Raw genomic sequence first — 21,545 nt, forward strand, 5'->3', positions numbered from 1 at the left:
TTAGCAGCCCACAGCATCAGGCTCAGCGTGATGAATCCCTCCCAGAATGCAGAAGAATCTAGAACACACTCGTGGCCACATGACAGTCCTTTGGCTCTTAAAAAACCATCTCTGATCCTGGGAAACATGCCCCGGTGACAGAGCCAATATCCACCCTCCAGAGCCATCCCCAAAACACGCCAGGACCTCCCTCCTCCGAGCTTAAGCTGAAGCCCTCCAGGTCCCCTCCCCCCAGAGCCACCCTGCATTTTAATTAATTAATTTATTTATTTTTGCTGGGTTGGGTCTTCGTTTCTGTGCGAGGGCTTTCTCCAGTTGCGGCGAGCAGGGGCCACCCTTCATCACGGTGCGCGGGCCTCTCACTATCGCGGCCTCTCTTGTTGCGGAGCACAGGCTCCAGACGCGCAGGCTCAGTAGTTGTGGCTCACAGGCCCAGTTGCTCCGCGGCATGTGGGATCTTCCCCGACCAGGGCTTGAACCCGCATCCCCTGCATCGGCAGGCAGACTCCCAACCACCGCGCCACCAGGGAAGCCCCACACTGCATTTTAAAACTTTTTTTTTTTCTTTTTCTCAGCAGTTACTAGAGAAGAGCAACAGGGTCACAGAGGACAATATCAACGTTTGGCAGAAAAAGCGGACCCTGCAGAAGGAGACCCAGCTCAGCAGCTGCAAAGAGGAGGAAATCACCCAGAACATCAAGAAGCTGAAGACATCCTTAGACAGTTGCCAGGTGCCCCCTTCTCCATTCCTCAAATGTCCCCTGTGTCTCATTTTTGTGCTCCTTGTTCAGGAAATTGTCCAGCTCTGCTTTTAGTCCACCTTTTCCCTTGTTGGAGAAATCTGTTTGAGATCAGAAAACAAAGGACCTCCAGAAATGCCTCCCAGGTGAACTTGGTGTGGCCAAGGAGAAGCTGCCCGCCACACTCCAAGTACTGCCGTTGGGAGGCCCCAGACCCTGGGGAAAAAAAGACAGCCCCGTGTTATTTCCAGAGAAACCAAAGAAACATTCTGCTCTTTATTTGCAGTTTTCTTTTCTGTCCCAGCAGTGGAAGGCTGCTCTTACCCTTATTGGACCAGAGGGTCTGGCAGAGCCCCCACTTCATGGCCCCCATGCAGGGATCCAGCTTATCACATCAGGCAGCTGCTTCTGCTTTCTCTGGAAATATGCAGCTACTATTTGGGGAGTCTGGGCAAATGTTGGCTTGTCAGCACTCTTTCAAATCAGGAAACCGCACTTTATGACCAGCTTGTGTGTTGATCTCAGCAGGAATTCTGTAACCAAATTTGCTTCCCCTTTCAGCCAAATCGTCCTTGGCAATTTGGCTTTGGAATTGCCTATACCTAAACAAAGGGTCTCTTTGACCATCCAGAGTCCCAATTAGAGTGCACGTGAAATAAAAGCTGCCTCCTTCCTTCCGCCCCCCAAAAAAGGGAAGTAGAGCTGGGCCGTCACAGGGCGGCCAACATACGGCTCTGCCTGCTTCACGGGCCCGTCAAGAACACTGCTCTGTGCGGGTCACAACCATCAGGTGCTATTTCTGGCGATGGTGCCCGGGCTCCTCACGACCTCATCTCTTTCCAGGCGTGCATGACAATGTCTTGCTCTAGCAATGACCTGAAGAAGGAGGTCGACCTCCTGCAGCACCTGCAGGTCAGCCCACCTGTCTCAGGGCTCCAGAAGGTGGTGCTGGACATCTTGCGCCTGTCACTGTCCTGGCTGGAGGAAACAGAGCATCTCCTCCACGAGGTGGGGATCCAGTTCTCCAGCTCCGACAAAGGTGATTGAAACTCTTTTCTCACATAGTTACATGACTGAAATATTGCGTTGAATCTGATCACGATGGGACATCTGTTGAGGGAGGCTTCTTAGGTATGTGGCCAAGTGTTCCCTTCTCCAGACTTCACTTTGCTTCACCACTTGAGAAGCAGTGTTCCTGGAAAAAAGTACACAAGTGAGACGTGATTACTGGAGAAAAATGAGACGTGACAGTGGCAAAAGGAAAAATCGAAATTATGCTAAATCTTCTCTCTCAGAAGTAACCATATATATACAATATATAGAGAGAGTAGAGACGTTTTTTAGAGCAGTTTTATGTTCATGGCAAAATTGAGAGGATGATACAGAGATTTCCCAGGTACCCCCTGTCCCCACTCATACACAGCCTCCCCCATTTATCAGCATCAGCACCAGAGAGGTACAGTTGTCAGGACTGATGAACCTACATTGACACATCCTAATCACCCAAAGTCCATGGTTTATATTAGGGTTCACTCTTTTTCATTTTAATTTTATTGGAGTGTAGTTGATTTACAGTGCTGTGTAGGGGTCACTCTTGGTGTTGTGCATCCTATGGGTTTGGGCTTGGACAAATGTGTGATGACATGTATCCACCATTATAATATCATACAGAATCGTTTCACTGCCCTGGCCTTTCTCGCCTTCTGAGATGGCCCACGCTCTGTCTGTGGAGTGTGTTTCTCTCTAAATAAGTCCACGTCTTACCTATCACTTTGTCTCTCACTGAATTCTTTCTGCGATGAGACATCAACAACCTGAGCTTCATTAAGTCCTGAGACCAGCAGGTCCACCAATAATGAGGCCCACCCCGGGGAGGACCCAGAGGCCCTGTAAATCACGATGCTCCACCGGGAAGATGGTCCAGTCCTGAAGGTGCCTTTGATCCCAAATCTACTGCCCTAAGCAGAAGCCAGGGAGCACGGCGGGGGATGTGGTTCAGATCAGGCCATCTCTGAGCAGATTGGTGGATTCTGTGCACAAAGCCCTGGTATTAGGTCAACTCGATTTATGAGTTTCACTTCTCAGGTCACTCTGTAACTACATAGTAACAGAAAGTACAGAGAATTCATTAAAAGCCACCTGTGGAGTCCATAGAGGGGAAGTGGGGTGGGTGAAGTTACAGATCAGGGACGTGGTAATAAAGCAAAATGATGATAACCCATAAACCCAAATATCTAGAAACTGATATTCTAGAAATTGAGGAAAGTAAAGCTACAAGTTTAACAAAATAAAAAGAAGCAAAGGAGAAGCCAACTTCAAAGCCAGCCTGTGCAATTCCTCCATGGCAGCGCACGTTTGTCTGATTGAAGCCTGGCCCTGCTGTTCTTCAGTGCCTTCGTATTAGTGCCTTAAGTAATGAACATCTCCAGTAATCCCTCTGCAGTGTTCAGGAATTCCACTCGTCATGGGGAAACCTGTGGTTTGAGGACTTATGTTTTTAAGAAAACTTCTTTTCTTTTCAAAACTGGATATTTTTATTCCAAATAAAAGAACCTATCCCCCCAAAAAAAAGAATAGTTTCACAGCCCTGAAAATCCTCTGTGCTCCCTCCCAGCCCCCCCGCAGCCCCTGGCAACAACAGATCTTTTTACCGTCACCATAGTTTTTGCCTTTTCCAGGATATCATGTAGTTGGAATCATACAACTTTTCAGATTAGTTTCTTTTATTTAGTAATATGCATTTTCGTTTCCTCCAAGTCTTTTCATAGCTTGATAGCTCTTTTTTTCTTTTTTAGTGCCCAACAATATTCCATTATCCATTCACCTACTGAAGGACATCCTGGTGGCTTCCAAGTTTTGGCAGTTATGAATAAAGCTGCCATAAACGTCCACGTGCAGGGTTTTGTGTGGACATGTTTTCAACTCCTTTGAGTAAATACCAAGGGCGCGGTTGCTGAATCGTGTGGTTAGAGTACATTTAGGTTTTTTTTAAAATTAATTTATTTTATTTTATTTATTTTTGGCTGCGTTGGGTTTTCATTGCTGTGCACGGGCTTTCTCTAGTTGCCGCAAGCGGGGGCTACTCTTCCTTGTGGTGCACGGGCTTCTCATTGCAGTGGCTTCTCTTGTTGCGTTGCATGGGCTCTAGGTGCGCAGGCTTCAGTAGTTGTGGCACGCGGGCTCAGTAGTTGTGGCTCACGGGCTCTAGAGCACAGGCTCAGTAGTTGTGGCACACAGGCTTAGTTGCTCCACGGCATGTGGGATCTTCCCAGACCAGGGCTTGAACCTGTGTCCCTTGCATTGGCAGGCGGATTCTTAACCACTACGCCACCAGGGAAGTCCGTAGAGTACGTTTAGTTTTTAAGAAAACCACAAAACTCTTTTCCAAAGTGGCTGTTTTGCGTTCCCGCCAACAATGAATGAGAGTTCCTGTTGCTTCACATCCTCGCTAGCGTTTGGTATCGCCACTACTATCATATTTTGTGTGGAACTTCCAGGGCATTTTCCCATGGAAAGAGCTGTGTGATTCTAGGCAAGTTACTTCCCCTCTCTGTGCCTGTTTCTTTACCTGTAAAATGGGGATAATAAGGAATACTCACCCCTTAGGATTTTTGTGAGGATTAAAATGCATTGATATATGTAAAGTACTTAGAATAGTACCTGGCATAAAATAGGCACTACCTATACACATGTATTGATTTTTTAACTTTACAAAAGAATAATGTCATATTATACCCAATTTCCTTTAGTTTCATTCCTAAGAGTACTTCTGGAGCACCCTTCAATGTCAGTACACACAGATCTACATCATCGCTGTCACTGATGGCAAGGAACCCCATTCTGAAGGATGTACCGTAATTTATTTAGCCAGTCCTCTATCATGGGCATTTAAGTTGCTTCCAGTTTTTCACACTTAATAGATGAGGCTGACGTAAATATTATTCACACATACCTGTTCATCTTATCTTTATCATCCTAGATGTGGAAGGATATGAACCACTTTCATTCAACAAAGATTTATCGCAGGCCTCCTAGATACCAGGCACAGTGCAGGATGGAAATATAATGGGGTCAGAAACAAGTAGAATCCAGGTTATGGGGTATATGGATGTTGGCTGTAAAATTCCTCCCTCTTCGCTGTACATTTGAAATCTTTCATAATAAAATATTGGGGAGCTAACAGGCACTCTCCCTGCGCTTGTAGATCTTAGGGTCTCAGGGAGGAATAGGGTGGGGCATTAACTGAAAAATCACTCATATGTAAAACTTGAATCATGGCAGTTCCTTTGAAGAAGTGCAGGGCTCTGACCTGGTCAGGGACGGCAGGGCAACTGCAGGGTGCATAGGAGTTATTTGCCAAAGAGGGGAGGGGAGGGCATTCTGGGTGGAGGGAGCAGCGTGGTGGGATCGCAGGAAGCATGGAGAACTCAAGGGGCTTAAAGAAATGGAGGCGGAGGGCAGGGATTGGTGAAGGAGGTCCACAGGGGCTGTATCATGCTGTGGCCGGGGGCTTGCAGAGCCCTGGTAAGAAGCTCTGCTTTAACCTGAGAGCAGAGAGAAGCCCACGAAAGGTTTAAAGTAAGGATCTGATGGAACAGGCTTGCATTTGGAGACAGTCATCTTGGCCACGAGTGGAAAATGTACAGGAAGGTGGCCAGCACAGAAGCCCGGGAGAGCAGTTAGGAGGCTGTCACAAGACACGATGGTGGCCCTCACTGTGGCAATGGAGGGGACGGAGCAAGAGAGAAGATTCCAGGGGCATTTAAGAGATGAATCAACAGGCCTCAGTGATGGAGTTAGATATGGCTAGAAGGGCAGTGATGGAGAGAAAGGGGGCTACAGATCTCCAGGTTTCTGGCTTGTGTTAAAAGTACAGATGCGGTTCCTTCACTAAAATTCAGAGTAAGGAATGCCACAGGAGGACCAGGTTTGAGAGGGAAGATGAGTGTGAGGTGCCTGTAGACATCCAAAGTGAGGTGCCAAGGATGCAGCTGTCACCCTGGATATCCAACCATATCAGTGATGTGGCCCTGGAACCCAGAAGAACATGTGCCCCATAGCGGGTGCTTAGTCAGATGGGATGGATGGACGGGTGGATGGATGGATGGTGATTAAAGCCATACGTGTGAATGGTATCACTAGGAAGAAAGTATTGAATGAGAAGGGAGAGCCCAGGGCCCCACCTGGGAAACTCCATTTATCGTTGATCCTTCTTGCCAAAGCGCTCTCCAGAGAGGCTGCACAAACTTGACATTCTTGCAATAATGAATGAGAATAGAGGAGTGATTTTCAACTCTGGTGATTAAACAACCCCAGCCAGGATAGCTCTAAGGTAATCCAGAAGGTGGTGTGAATTTCTTTTAAACGTGTTCAAAAAGAAAGGCAAGGCTTCCCTGGTGGCACGGTGGTTGGGAGTCTGCCTGCTAATGCAGGGACTTCCTGTGTCTGCTTCTTGTAAGAACCCATGCGCCTATATTGGGTCCACCCAGCTAATCCAGGATAAGCCCGCATCTCAAGATCCTTACCTTCATCACATCTGCAAAGGTCCTTCTGCCCTGTTAGGTAATGTTCATAGGCTCTAAGAATTAGGACCCAGACATCTTTCGGGGGGGAGGCATCATTCACCCAACCACATCTTCCATTCTGACACGCCATCCCCTCCAACTCTGCATACCCACGCGTGCCCACGCCCAGTGGGGCCTCAGCCATGCAGTGATCACTCCAGGTGAATGATGGCGCCTCCCCTGGGACCCTCACACATCCCCACTCCTCCAGCCATCATTTCCACGCCACCTGGAGTCCCTGCCTGTTTCCTCCCAGGCACTTAGACCTTGTGTGTCACACTGAATGGCTTCATATCATCCCCTGCTCAGCTCACAGTGCTGCACACAGGAGACACTTAGTCGATAGGAGCTCTGCAGATGGTTTTTATTGTCCACCCACAAAAAGAAACTTGGATTTGAGCCCAACCGAAGCTGATCAACAATTTTAAAAACACAAGGTGGATGGCAACTCCCGTTTCCTTGATGGGAGGGCAGCGTCACCCTCACCCACCTGTCGGCCAGCTCTGTGAAGACATTATTCAGAGAGCAAAGGAAGTGAATTGAATTGATACTTACCTTCTTCTTGCTTCTCTCTTTAAGGATTGTCTTTGTATCTGAAATACCTTCTGGAACATTATAAAAAAATTACAAGCCGGACCCAGGAACTTCAGGTAATCTTTGAACTTCAAAAGTTCATTTCAGCTCCTCCTTAGAATTTACCTAGCCCTAAGCATTTGAACTCTGTTTCTCCTCTGTTAGGTAGTCAGCACACATCCTCCAGAAGGTGAAATGATACCTCCATTTGCACACGAAATGCTTCACACAGGGTGGCTGAGATCTCCCAGGAGGGCAAGGAGGCTTGTTTTCCTCTGTCAAAAACCAGAAAAAATGAAATGCCATCAGATCTTTACAATTGTTTATTAAATGCAGTGGAAGAAGTATAGCTAGCCACAGTATAGGCAGCAGAATTACCAAAAGTTACATAATGTCAACATTTTAGAGGCAAAATTATCCTTAGGGATTGTATCTCTCTGGTAGCTATTGCCGTATTAATACTGTATAATAAAAAAACATAACACTTTTAGCAGTGTTCCACAGTTATTGTCTACTGATCACACATCTGGGGCCAGCCGCTAGGTGGGTCCGCTGGTCTTGGATGGGCTTGCTCACGTGCCTGGGTGTTGGCTGGACCTTGGTCGATATAGGCTGGCCTCAGCTGGAGCAGCTGTGCTCTGTTCCACGTGTTCCACGTGTCTCTGATCCTCCAGCAGGGTGGCCTGGGCACGTTCTCATGGTGCTAGCAGAGGAAGCAGAAATCGGGAAGAGAAAGCAGGCCCAATCATGGAGTGCTTTTCAATCCCCTGCTTGTGTTATGTCAGCCAACATCCCATTGGCCAGAGCAAGTCACATGACTGAGTTCAGTGTCAGGGGGCAGGATATGGGTGGGCACTGCAAGTTACAGAGCCAAAGATATGAAGAGAGGAAGGGTGAAATATTGGGACCACCATTACGATCAACCCCAAAGACCATCTAGTCCAGGGGTCAGCAAACTTCTTCTGTAAAGGGCCAGATGGTAAATATTTTAGGCTTTGCAGGACATACAGCCTCTGCCACACTTATCTGACCAGCTGTTGTAGAGCAAAGGCAGCCATAGACATACGTAAATGAATGGGCGTGACAGGCATGCACTGTTCCAATAAAATTTTATTTATAAACATGGGCAGTGGCCCATATTTGGCCTGCAGACAGTAGTTTGCCAACCCGTGATCTCGTCCATTCTCCTTATTTTACAGAGATGGACAATGACATTCAGAAGCTAGGTGACTGTTTCAACGTCACACAGCTAGTTGGTGGAAGCATCAAGACAAAAGCTCAGGCCTTCTAGCCCTAGCTCACTGCTTTTTCTCTTACACTCAGCAAATAATAACAAATAAGTCTAACTACCATTTACTGAGCACCTACTATGTGCTAAACACTGTGCTAAAAGCTTTCCATCATTATCTCATTCTTACAACTCTAAGAGGTAGATACTAGGATTAACCTCATTTTCTATACGAAGAAGTGTCTAGAAAGAACTAGAGCTGAGATTCCATCTAGATCTGGAGTCTGAGCTCTTAACCACGATGCTCTACTACTTCGCTATTAGTTACTAAGCTAAGCATCATTTTTCTGTGTTTTGAAGAAAGCTTCGTGAACCTTTTTCCCGCCCCCAATGGTAGTGGAAATGACTCCTGCGTTAGTCCTGTCCCCCATCAGCTGCAGTTCCCCTTCCCCTCATTTCAGATGAAGATCAACAGTTCTCGGGAAACTCAGCAGTATTTGCTGCAAGAAGAGTTACGGCAGCATCTGGCAGAGAAAGAGAAGCTGACCGAGGAAAGGCTACAGCAAGAGGAGAAGCTGAAAGCCAGAGTCAAGTGGCTAATGGAAGAGAAATCGTTAAGGCGGTCCCCGTCCTTCTCTTTACTACTGGAAACTGATGAAATGGGCTTTGCTATGAGAAACAGAGGGCGCATACTTAGATGGAGAAATCTCAGCAACTCCTTGTTGGGAACTAAATTAATGAAAGAGGGTGAATGATGTAGGAGGAATTAACATGAAGCTTGAATCCTAAAACTCAGAGATCAACTTGAAGATCAACTTGAAGAGGCAAGGTTATTGAAATGTCTAGAAATGGTACTTTGTTTATATACCGCAGCTGATTTTATTGATACAAATCCCAGTCGTTACTGCGGGTCCTGGTTGTGTCTAAGTGTGTGCAAGACCAACCAATAGTATTTCAGTCTTTTGCTTTCTCTTCATGCATATCAGGGGAAACACATGGCCAAAACTGCTACTTACTTTTCCAGAAACCAGCCAATTAGAAGATAGTTTACAGTGGCGCCTCTCAACTCAAAGGTGTCCACGGATCATATGGGGATGTTGTTGAAATGCAGATTCTGACTCAGCAGGTCTCGGGTGGGGGGAGCCTGGAATTCTGCATTTCTGACCAGCTCCCAGCTGGTACCGATAGCACAGCTCTGCAGACTACATTTTCAGCCACAAATTCTTAGAAGAATGTTTTCCCCAAGTTGGCCGATAAGAACCACTTGGGGCTTCCCTTGTGGCGCAGTGGTTGAGAGTCCGCCTGCCGACGAAGGGGACACCGGTTCATGCCCCGGTCCGGGAGTATCCAACATGCCACGGAGCGGCTGGGCCCGTGAGCCATGGCCGCTGAGCCTGCGCGTCCAGAGCCTGTGCTCCGCAAGGGGAGAGGCCACAAGAGTGAGAGGCCCGCGTACCACAAAAAAAAAAAAAAAAAATGCCCCTCCAGGGACTTCCCTGCGTTCCAGTGGTTAAGACTCTGGGCTTCCGCTGCAGGGGGCGCGGTTTCGATCCCCGGTCAGGGAACTAAGGCCCCGCATGCTGCATGGTGCAGGCCAAAAAATAAAAAGCCCTTCCAGGAGCAAATTTGATGTGATTGTTCAGAGATGACACCAGAATGACAAGTGGAAACCCAAGCTTAGAAGAAGATTAGAAGAAAAAAAGAAATAAAACATGGGGAGGGAACATAGGGGGGATCTCTGATTTATAGTGATGCTAAGTAGGTAGGAAAGTTGGAAATCTTCCTAGATGTGACTTTGTATTCGAAATGAAATTTTTAAATTCCTTCTCTGCTGAAGCCCTGTAATGATATTTTCCAAGGTACTAAGTAAGTGACAGGGTTTCTGCTAATCCATGATTTGTTCATGTTTCTTCAAATACAAGAGAGGGAGATTGTGATCACTGATAAAGCTGCTGTCCTCACCATTCTGACCACAGGAGCAGTCCTTCAGTGATCTAGGGGCCAAGTGCAAAGGGTCCCGACATGAGGAAGTCATTCAGCATCAGAAAAAGGCCTTATCTGAGCTTCGTGTGCGAATTAAAGAACTTGAGAAGGCCTGCTTGTCAAGTAAGTTTCCTCCTGCCTACTCAGCCCCTCTGTGCTGAGAACCGTGGACCCCAGAATTGAGGGTTCACTTTAGGGACTAACCAATTTGCCAGGACCACCATCTTCTATCCCCATCATTTCATAACTAAAAAACATAGTTATAAAAAAAAGATGGGCAGGAAAAAAAATAGATGGGTAAGCATGAGCTCAGAGTCAAAGCAGACCTTGATATTAAATAAACAGGATTTCATGAAAAACTCAGAACCTTGTCCTTCTTTTTCTTATTTCACTGTGGCCCAGTGGAAACTTTTTCATAGACGGATGCTGTGCAAGGACCACCCTTGGGGAACTTCCCAGGATAAATACCCTGTTTAGAGGGAATAGGGCTTTCAAGAAACCAAGCTTGCTGCTGGGTGGAGCACTGGGCTAGGACACAGAAGCCTGGCTTCAAGTCCATCCACATACCTGTGGCTGAAGTTTCGCCTTCAGTGCCCCAGCCCTGTGAGGCTGCCGCCTCATATTAGCTGTGTGGCCTTGGACAAGTCATTTCACCTCTCTGGGCCTTGATGCCTCACCTGCCAAGGGAAGATGGTGAGGTAATTAGTACTGGCCTGTGGTAAGTGTCCAGTAAATAGCAGCTGTGATTTTTACATGCAGTAACTTCTTCCTGAGCCTTAGAGTGTAAACTTTTTCTTTTATAGATCATAAGGACCACATGGATCGATCATTTCTAGACTTAAAGACCCTCGGGATGGAAAATCATGTTCAGAAAATATTGGATGTAAAACCTGACTTGCCAACTTTTTCAAGAGTAGAGATCCGTACGGTAACCAAAGAAACTTTGTCTCTGCACTGACTGACACGTGGGGAGGGTGGGCATGAGGACAGACACTAGCTGTGTGCCCTGGCACCACTGTATACATCATTGGTTCGAGGCCAGGTCCTCCCTGATGGGCTAACACTTGTGTGGACTGGTCGGTGCCTGGCCGTACCAGCGATCCAATGTTTGAATAGAAAGGCAGCTTCCCATCATGTACAGCATGATATAGCATTGCACTGATGCTGGCCAGGTCAATCTCTGGGCCCTCCTTTTCACATCACATGTTATATTCTGCAGAAAATATTCAACAAGCTGATGTACAACATTATGTCAAGAGCTTGCCTAACATTTGCTTTTTGCTATAAACTGAAAAACATGAACACATAAAGGGCAGCAGAAGGGAGCCATGATGATTAAGAAGACACAAGTTCTAGAATCAGAGACCTGTGTCCTAATCCCAGCTCTGCAAGCTCTGTGACCTTGGGCAGGCTCCTAAACTTTCTGGGACTTCATTTCCCAGCTGTAAAATGAGGATGGAAAAATTAAAGGAGATCATTATGTAAAGTGCTTATCCCTGTGCCTAGCTCATAGCGAGCACTTTAATAGATGATAGTTATTATTATTAAACAGTATTTAAATAGTATTATCCAAGACAACCTTCCTTTCTTAGGGAGCATACTTTGTATTTGCCAGGATTTTCAGAAGTAATTTGATTGTTAGGTTGAAGGTGCCCTGTATCCTAAATGGATGTTTGATCGGGTGTTTGACTGACACATGACAATGGACAGCTCTGTTCAGCGTGGCTTGCTGCGGCAGCTGGTCTAAACCAGCTTTTGGAAAAAATAATAAAGCCATCCTATCTGTACCAGCATTTTCTCCTACAATTTTTCAAGACATGTGCTCACACGTCTAGAGATGTGAGTCTTCAGAAACGTGTTGGTCTTCCTGATAAAATCGAACCTTCCTTCTCTGAGGTTGGGTGTAGAGGGCCCATCTCCAGGTGGGGAGCTCAGCTGGATCTCACATCCTCATGGTCCTGCTTCCAAGACCTTCTCCTTGGCAACAAGCCCTCATCCCACCACTGACACCACAGAGCAGGAAACCTCCCAACTCTCAATCCTCCAAGGTTGGCAGTAATTAAACGAAAGAGCAGGAGGAAGAATAGCTGACATCTGTGAACTGCTTACTGTGTGCCAGGCGTTGAGCTCAGCCGGCTCCATGCCTTATCTCATTTAACCATCATAGCAGCCTTGTGTCATAGTTACAATTATTGTCCCCGTTTAACAGATAAGAAAAATTAAGGCTTCAGGAGGTCAAGTACCTCACCCAAGGTCACAGAATAATGATTGAAGACACACCAGGGGTGTGTCCCTGGTGGTGTGTCTGCTAGCCTGCAGAGACTGGGTGGGGACTGTGTGCTTGGATCCTGCAGCCCAGGCTCTTCCTCAGTGACCCTCCCCTCAGGAAAAGAGGGGGCGTCTGGAGAGGTACAGAGGATGCAGCTCAGGGTAGCTGAAGACACTGAGCAGCATCTCAGGTTCTTTTTGCAGCAGATCTGCCTGGTTTATTGTCATCTTCAGATACCCTCTTTTATTCTCATCTCCATAGATACATAGACAAATATGTCCACTCTTGTCTATCACAGTCACTTTGGGGGCCTTTATATTTTTGTAGTTGTTTTTTTTTAAATCTCAGAGGTTTTCAGGGTAGTGCCAACAAATGCTAGGGCTAAGAGATGCTCATGGCAAGCCTTAAAAGCCCATTTATTTCTTAAGGAGGCTTATTATGGTTATTTGTAGTCGTTCAGATCAGGTCCCCTATTCAGTCTGGTGGCCTTTCCATGCAGTCAGTTGGGCTACCAGCAGCCAGCTGGCTGGTTGAGGTCTTAGGGAGATGCAGCTGCAAACACTATCTGCATTGTCTCTGGAAAGGGTCTGAAGTGATGCCCACCCACCAGGTTCCAGAGCTAGGAGAAGGTTGGGCCAAATTTTGTGAGGGTATGGTTTCTGCTGCACAGAAATGAGATTCCTTTAATAAAAAGGAGGGAGGCTATTTTCCACTTAACCTTCATTCGTTCATTCAACAAACATGCCCACTATGCACCACTCGGTGCCAGGTGCCATGCTGGGCACAAGGAGGGAGATAGTGAGCAAAAGCCGCATGGTCCCCATTTTTCTGGAGCTTGTCTTCTCAACATCAGCGCTACTGATTTTTTGAGCCAGGTAACTCTTTGTTTGGGAGACTGCCCTATGCATCGTGGGGTGTTTAGCAGCATCCTTGTCCTCTACCCACTAGACGCCAGCAGCAATTATGACAACCACAAATGTGTCCAGGCATTGCTAAATGTCCTGGAGGGGGTAGGGTGGACAGAGTCACCCCCGGTCGAGAACCACTGGCCTAAAGGGAAGATAGACGAGACGGTAGCCAAAGAACGGCACAAGTGATGCATCATTTCAAAGGCAGTCGTGCTCTGAAGGGGTAGGAACACAGTCCTAAAGAAAGCAGTTCACAGAGTCAGACTGGATTTAAAACCAACTCTCTTGGCATGGACATATATACACACACACGCTACCAAAGGTAAAATAGATAGCTAGTGGGAAGCAGCTGCATCGCACAGGGCGAGCAGGTCGGTGCTGTGTGTCTACCTAGAGGGGTGGGATAGGGAGGGTGGGAGGGAGACGCAAGAGGCAGGGGATATGGGGATATATGGATACGTATAGCTGATTCACTTTTTGATACAGCAGAAACTAACATACCATTGTATAACAATTATACTCCAATAAAGATGTTAAAAAAAATCAACTCTCTCAAATTATTCTTTGCAGTTCTTCCATTATTCTTTGGGTTATTCTTCTGGATGTAGAAAATCATAATGGAATGCCAAGTGAGTTTTTTTCTTTTGTTTTATTTCAGCCTCAAAATGGCCTTTCCAGCCCAGGGTCCATCATGGCCACTGAGAAGTTAGGGAAAACGGATGTGGCTGAGGCTTTAGATCTGAGTGAAAAGCTGGTAGGTATACCCAGCATCAGTCCCCTCCTGTCCAAACCTGTGTGCCCTGCAGATAGATTAAAACCAACGCCACATACATGTTTAGTTGTTACAGTAGCTCCACGAGACCCATCTCCTATCCCAGCATGGGCTGGAAATTGCAGAGCCCAATTCCCTGGAAGACTGGGTAGTAAGAATGAATGTTTATGTCTGTTGTCATTCCCCCTCCCCCCCTCCCGCCAATTCTCAAAAAGGCACAGTGTAAATGGATGCGGGGGAAAATGAAAGTCCTACTAAAAGCCCCAAATGCACTTATTTGCAAAGCATGTGTTTCTTCTCTGCAACTGCAGAAAATGAATGAAACACAATTAGACGTTTGCCTCCTCAAAGTGGCCACCAGCGGTCTTGGGCCAGGCCTCTTACCTGTGAAACGCTTTCTCGTAGTACTTGGATATGAGCAAAACCCTCGGGACTATGATGAACATCAAAGATATGTCAGGCCACGTGTCCATGAAACACCTCTCCCCAAAAGAGAGGGAGAGAGTCCACCAGCTTCGACAAAGAGACCTCTACCTGGTGTTTGATAAGATCACCCTACTCAAGAACCAGCTGCAGAGAAAAGAAGAGCTTTTGAGACGATACGAGAAGGACATTGAACAGCTCAAGTATGGCCCGTGTCCCCGGCAAAAGGCCCAGGCCTCCATTCTCCAGGCTAAACCTCGGTGCAGCTGCAGACCTGTAGGGACCAGGACAAGAGGACAGAGGCCTGGGTGTGGAGGGGGGAGGCGGGACGGTGACTCAGGGCCTGATGGACCCAAGTCTCTGGGCAAGAAAGCAGCAGTTAAAGTACCCTACTGTTAAGGAATAAGGTGCACCTTTTATAAATGTGTCTGATGTTTCACCATGTGTGTGCTTTTCATAATTCCATCCTATTTTCAGTGGTATCCGTTCCCCCACCCTCTCTGGGAAATTGGGAGGGGCTGGTAGCATAACCTGTGCCCCCTTCATGCTGCACGTCCACAGCCAATGGGCTATTTATTCTGCCCTCTAGTCCCCACATCTTCAGCCTTCCCCCCACTTGTAAGGAAACCGCGAAGCCGGGCATATATGGAAGTGTTCTGAGGATCTCCCAGGTCGGGAGCCTTGGTGGTGAGTGAGAAAGATGAGGAGAAAAGAGACTTTGTCTCTCCTGTGTGCTCAGGCAGAGCAAAGTGTCGGTTCAGATGTACCAGTCACAGGTGGCAAAGCTGAAGGACATCTCCAAAGAGGCCGAAGAAAAGGGGCTGCTGAAGGAGGCCCTGGCGCACATGGAAGAGCGGCTGCACCAGGAGAAGAGGGTCAGCAGGGCGATCAGGCAGCAGAAGGTGAGAGGTCCCTGCTCGGAGCAGAGCCTCTGAGGCTGCCCCTCAGCTCCCTTTAGAAACAGCCAACTGAGGTCCCAGTGGGATCCAGGCAGCACAGAATGCATTCGCTCATTGCAAAGGAAGGTGGCAGAATAGCTTTAGCGTTAGGCAGACTTAGGTTTAGACTCTTGTTCTGCCATTTACTGTGTGACTTCAGGCAGCTTTTTTTTTTTTAACATCTTTATTGGAGTATAATTGCTTTACAGTGTTGTGTTCGTTTCTGCTGTATAACAAAGTGAATCAGCTATATGCATACGTATATCCTCACATCCCTCCCTCTTGTGTCTCCCTCCCACCCTCCTTATCCCACCCCTCTAGATGGTCGCAAAGCACTGAGCTGATCTCCCTGTGCCATGCGGCTGCTTCCCACTAGCTATCTGTTTTACATTTGGTAGTGTATATATGTCCATGCCACTCTCTCACTTCGTCCCAGCTTACCCTTCCCCCTCCCCATGTCCTCATGTCCATTCTCTACGTCTGTGTCTTTATTCCAAGCTGGGCCTAGATTCATCAGAACCTTCTTTTTTTTTTTTTTTAGATTCCATATATATGTGTTAGCTTAACCTCTCCGAGACTCACAGTCTAGCTTGCCTCTATTTTTTTTAACTTTCTTTTTTTTAATTTAATTTTTATTTTATATTGGAGTATAGTTGATTTACAGAGTTGTGTTAGTTTCAGGTGTACAGCAAAGTGATTCAGTTATACATATACATATATCTATTCTTTTTCAGATTCTTTTCCCATATAAGTTATTACAGAATATTGAGTAGAGTTCCCTGTGCTATACAGTAGGTCCTTGTTGATTACATATTTTATATATAATAGTGTGTATATGTTAAACCCAAACTCCTAATTTATCCCTCCCCACCACATTTCCACTTTGGTAACCATAAGTTTGTTTTCAAAGTCTGTGAGTCTGTTTCTGTTTTGTAAATAAGCTCATTTGTATCATTTTTTTTTAGATTCCACATATAAGTGATATAATATGTTATTTGTCTTTCTCTGACTTACTTCACATAGTATGATAGTCTCTAGGTCCATCCATATTGCTGCAAATGGCATTGCTTCATTATTTTTTATGGCTGAGTAGTATTCCACTGTATATTTGTACCACATCTTCTTTATCCACTCCTCCATCGACATTTAGGCTGCTTCCATGTCCTGGCTGTTGTGAACAGTGCTTTCTGAGACTCATAGTCTAGCTCGTCTGTATTTTTTTAACTTTTGATAATTCGTGTATTTTATCTTGTTCTTTCTATCCAGATAACTATTTTTTCTACCAGTTTTATTGAGACATAATTGACACACAGCACTGTACTGAGCTTAAGGGTGTCCAGCATCATGATCTGACTTCCCTGCCTCCTGCAATGATGACAGCAATCAGTTGAGTGAACAGCCCGAGTGTTTTTAAAGGCGGCGCTTTTGATTTTCATTGTTCTGCCAGGTGCCAGGGATACACCGAGGAATAAGCTCTCTGAGAATAAAGATTTGGGTTTGCTCTTCTGAGTAGCCAGAATAGTACTCCAGTCTTTCTGACTTGGGGCTGTGTATTTGTACACGCATGCTTGCGTGTATGTGTGTACATGTGAGTATGTGCTGTGTGTTGGCATGTGTGTGTATTTGTATGTGTGTGTTTGTTGCCTGCATGAGCTCTAAGGAGGCCAAGGTCATAGAAGGGTGCCCTTCTCCTCAACCAGGAGGTGATGGTCAGATAGTTCCTTGCAGAAAGCCTGCCCTCCATCCTGCGAACCTTCCAGGCAATAGGTTTCCAGACAGCAGGCTCTCTGGCTTAGAGCCCCAGAAATGAAAAGTGGCTGTCCTGCTCTGAGGGAGCCTGGATGCGGTGTTTCCAGTGCTCACTGCTGTGAATTCAACATCACAGGCCTTAGTCTGCATGTGTCATGGGGCTGCCTCAGGCAGAGGACAGTTTCCTTTTACACCAAGCAATGCCAGGGAGAGCTGGGCCAGTGACAGAGTTGTGACCTTCCCTTTGATGTGCCCTCTGGAGAGCGCACCCTTCCCCGAAATGCGCCCCCCCTGCCCCCAGGGCTTGGCAGACTAGGCCCCAAAGCAGAGACACCAGACCACAGAATGGGACAGCGAAGGGCCCAAAAAAAGCCATTGTCATGTACTGAAAACCTGAGGATTTACATAATCAGGCTTCACATGCATTATTCATGGGCTGCCTCATTCATACACAATGCAAGGGACATGCCAGCCTGTTTGTCAGGAAGAAAACAATAATACATTTTAAAGTTTTGCTGGATCCTAAAGCGCACTTGTATTCATCTGTCTTGGCATCCGTTCCTTCCAGGGAGTATATCTTCGTTGTCCTTAAGCAGAAATTAACAGAAAGTAGAATTCCTCTTTTCTAAGTTTTACACTTAGTATTTTCACAAGGAGCCTTAGTTTTTTAGCCTTCTGTATAAAACTTTGAAACTCTTCACCCGTTCACAGAGGTGGCAGGGTTGAAGCACTGAGATGAAATTACACATCTTAACCTTCAGAATTGCCTCCCCCAAAAAAATGGAGTTTGTAGTTTTAATGTTGGACCATCTCTTCACCAAGCAGAGCTTTCAAGAATCAAAAGTCATATTTCCACACTAACATCTCTGGCTGTGAAAATGAGACTTGGTATAAGATGCTGGGCCTTCACAGCGAACTGGGCCTGTGGCTCTGTCCATGTGGCAGAGGGACGGGAACCGCGGCCCAGGCCGTGCTCACTCGAATCCACTTCCCACATCACTCGAGAAGCCGGCAGTGTCTCTCAGAGTTCAGAGGCCAGATTTGGAGTCAAACAAATAGGGGTCAAGCCCCACCGCTGCCCCGAATGAACCTGAGTAAGTGGCTTGACCTCTGTATCGCAGGTTCCTCAACAAAAGCAACCAAAACTGTTAGCGAGGGGCCTACTGCGTGGGGCAGCGGCAGGGTTAAATGGCAAAATGCCTGCAGTGCCTGGCACATCGCAAGCCCCGTTTCTAAGGGGGAAGAATAGGCAGCTCATGGATGGGTGGGGATTCCTCTATTTCTTTCAGGGAGCTTCCTGCCAGCTGACGCCTTCCCCGGTCCTCCCAAAGCCGCCAGCTCTTATGGGACGCGCTCTTCTCTTTGGTGAATACGACTAGGGCCACGGCCAAGAAAGGACCCAGATACCTTTTGTGAATGGGCTAAGGCTGGGATTTTCAAGAGGAAATTTTTAAATGCACAGAAGTTGCCACTTGGGAAGCACGCAAGCCCTTTCTTAGGGCTTGAAGTGGAAGAAAGGCTGAAGGGCACCGGCTGCTTCTGGCAGGAGAAGCCGCTCAGCTCTCCTGCCAATCAAATCTCCAGCCAATCAAGTCCTGGCTAGGGGGCGTGACCACCGCTTTGCCTTGTGGTCTCAGCCAGGAAAACCTACCCTAACCTTCCCTCTGCTTAATTAGCTCAGATCCCTCTTCTTTAAGATGAGAATAAAAATGGCACCTAGCTCGTAGCCTTCCCAATGGGAGCTTGTATACAAAAGCCTTAGCACATAGGACCCCAAAGCATACACGCTCTCCTACCATCATCATTATCCTCACTATTCTCTTTAACTCACTATCTTCCAAGATTTCCGTGGGCCCAGGTATTCTCAAGATTCTGGCTTCGTCCGTGCCACTTGTGTGTTTTGTTTGTTTGTTTGTTTGTTTGTTTTTGCGGTATGCAGGCCTCTCACTGTTGTGGCCTCTCCCGTTGCGGAGCACAGGCTCCGGACGCGCAGGCTCAGCGGCCATGGCTCACAGGCCCAGCCGCTCTCGCGTCATGTGGGATCCTCCCGGACCGGGACACGAACCCGTGTCCCCTGCATCGGCAGGCGGACTCTCAACCACTGCGCCACCAGGGAAGCCCCACAATTGGTAGATGTTGTGTAGGAGGAGCGTGGGATGGGAGGGGCTTGGGGTGGTGCTCTTCCGCCCACAATGATGAAGTAGAACCATGTGGTCAGGCCTATGCAGCATATGGATAGAAGAAGGCTAAAGAAAAAGACCCTCCCCCACCCCCTTCATCACATCCCAGTGTGTTCAGTAAAGTTCAGGAAAAGCAGGTGCACAGGGGCCAGGCTCTGCCCTTCAGTGCCCAGCTGCCCACTGATGGAACTTAATCCAGGACGGAATTTTGCAGCAATGTTCAAACTGGGGTTCCCTGGATCCTTTGGGTGCCACGGAAAGGTGTGACTCTCAAAGCACACACACCTTTCTCCCGCCAGAGAAGCTCTCCATTATCTTATACCCCAAGTTCCTCATGGGATTTTGCTTGGATAAACGGTTCTGCAAACAAAAAGGGGGGGGATGGGGTGGGAGAGAAGAAGGCTGTTGGTTTAAAACTAACCCCTGCTTTATAATATCTGGGAATTTGGATAGTGATTGTCTCAACTGAGTTTGTGATAAATACTGAGTGGCTGCAGCCTCGAGGCCTTCTCCACGGAAAATGCCTGGAGGGCAACTGTCAGTTCAATACGGGCCCATCAGCCTTCACGGACAGTCCTCTGAGGGTAGAGTTAGCATCCTTCTGGGAGAATGGGAGAGTCTTGTAAGCACCTATGCCCTGTCCCAAAAGACAGCCTTATTTCCTCCCTGAGTTTTGTGACTACCCGGTAGGGTTGCCAGATTTAGGGGAAAACAAACAAACCAAAAACACGATGCCCAGTTAAATTTTAATTTCAGATAAACAACAAAAGCTATTCATTATAAATGTCCTAAATATTACACGGGGCATATTCACACTAACAAATTTGTTGGCTTCTTTCTGAAATTCAGATTTAACTGGGCATCCTGTATTTTATCTGGCAACCCCTCCAACGTTTACTGAGCACCAACTAGACACCAAGCAGGGAGGTTCTGAACCAGGTGTCGCAAGATGGCAGCCCACAGATATATTCCATTTGGCTCATGGGATTTTTTTTTAAGTTACATTTCAAAATAGGGCAGTTTCCTGGAATACTCTGGATTTCCAGCTTCTCTGGGAAACTTGGATGATCTGGCGACCCTAGGCCTACAGACCCACAAGCCACCATCACAAGCCTCCATCTTCCAGGCCCCTTAGAAAGACGCTGGGCTCGTGTGTTTGCTGCTGCCCACCACCACCCCAGCTCACTTCACCTACGTCTTTTACTTTCCTGGCCACTGTAGGAATCAGATTGGCGACCTCAGTGGATGCTCAGGGCTCTAGGAGAACGTCTCCTTCCTGACACCACTGCACATTCACCTGCGGAGTGTCAGTCTGCAAGGGAGACCCCAGTTCCCTCTCACTTTTGTGTCTCCAGTGCCTAGGGGATGCTCTTTCTTTGATGAGCTGCCCCTGAGGTGCAGGGTCTTGAGCAGATCAGGGTCAGCAATAGTAATCAAACCCCAGGGGAGCGGCAAGCTCCAGGTTTTCAGTGATGCTGGCCTCCCAACAGGCCCCTGTAGTCCCTGCCAGGGAGGTTAGCCACTGGGGCTTTCAACATTTCCACTGGGTGGAAAGCCACTGGACATCTACAGCCTCTTCCACTGATCTAGGAGGCTCTGCTTCCAGCTAAAGCAGATCAGTCCTCCAAGAAGAATACAGTATCCTTCATAGCCTTCTTGGCTGAGCACCTCCTTCTCTGCTGGAATCTGGAACAGAGATTCCCTAAAAGGTGCAGCAGGACAGTGTAGCATTGCCGCAAAGCCACACCCCCTTCTGCAGACCTCTATCCTCACCTCCTCACCTAGGAAGGCTCAACATTCCATCCAAATGGGTAGCATCTGAAAGTTGAGAAAAATCCATTTTTCTCTGATGCAAAAGGCAAAGAAGAACATAAGCTAAATTTTGTCAATATTCTTTCTGTGTTAAAGAGACGAATGTTTGTAGAGCTGATGAAGAACTCAAAGATGCAGAACTCACATTTCCAGGTGAGCCAGAAGAGAGAAGAGAGAAAACCCTAGAACGTCAGCAGGAAGCCCAGTTGACACTTATCCCACATCTATTATGTATTGCGCATTTGGCATGTGCCAGGCACAGAGCCAAACACTCGACGTACAGTATCTCTTTTAAGCTTCACAACAACCCTATGGGGTGGGTGTTGTTATTATACCCAATTTACAGATGAGGTGTCTGAGGCTCAGAGACTTTCTTTGTCCAGAGCCACACAGCTCAGTAGGAGAG

The 21,545-nt window shown here is 47.2% G+C and overlaps 1 protein-coding gene across 1 annotated transcript in view; it reads left to right on the forward strand.

Annotated features, from left to right (window-relative positions):
* The window catches only part of LOC307063677 (forkhead-associated domain-containing protein 1-like), a gene marked incomplete at both ends in the record, with an annotated part of 98,541 nt that overhangs the window by 74,936 nt on the left and 2,060 nt on the right, over nucleotides 1-21,545 (forward strand). Inside the window, 10 exon segments of the mRNA XM_079719919.1 lie at nucleotides 579-731; nucleotides 1,584-1,779; nucleotides 6,884-6,954; nucleotides 8,567-8,718; nucleotides 9,274-9,283; nucleotides 10,082-10,211; nucleotides 10,892-11,016; nucleotides 13,924-14,019; nucleotides 14,443-14,663; nucleotides 15,200-15,362. Of these exon segments, the coding sequence (XP_079576045.1) occupies nucleotides 579-731; nucleotides 1,584-1,779; nucleotides 6,884-6,954; nucleotides 8,567-8,718; nucleotides 9,274-9,283; nucleotides 10,082-10,211; nucleotides 10,892-11,016; nucleotides 13,924-14,019; nucleotides 14,443-14,663; nucleotides 15,200-15,362 (1,317 nt within the window).

This window comes from Hyperoodon ampullatus (assembly GCF_949752795.1).
Source record: "Hyperoodon ampullatus genome assembly, chromosome: 2".
In the NCBI taxonomy this organism is placed as follows: domain Eukaryota; kingdom Metazoa; phylum Chordata; class Mammalia; order Artiodactyla; family Ziphiidae; genus Hyperoodon; species Hyperoodon ampullatus.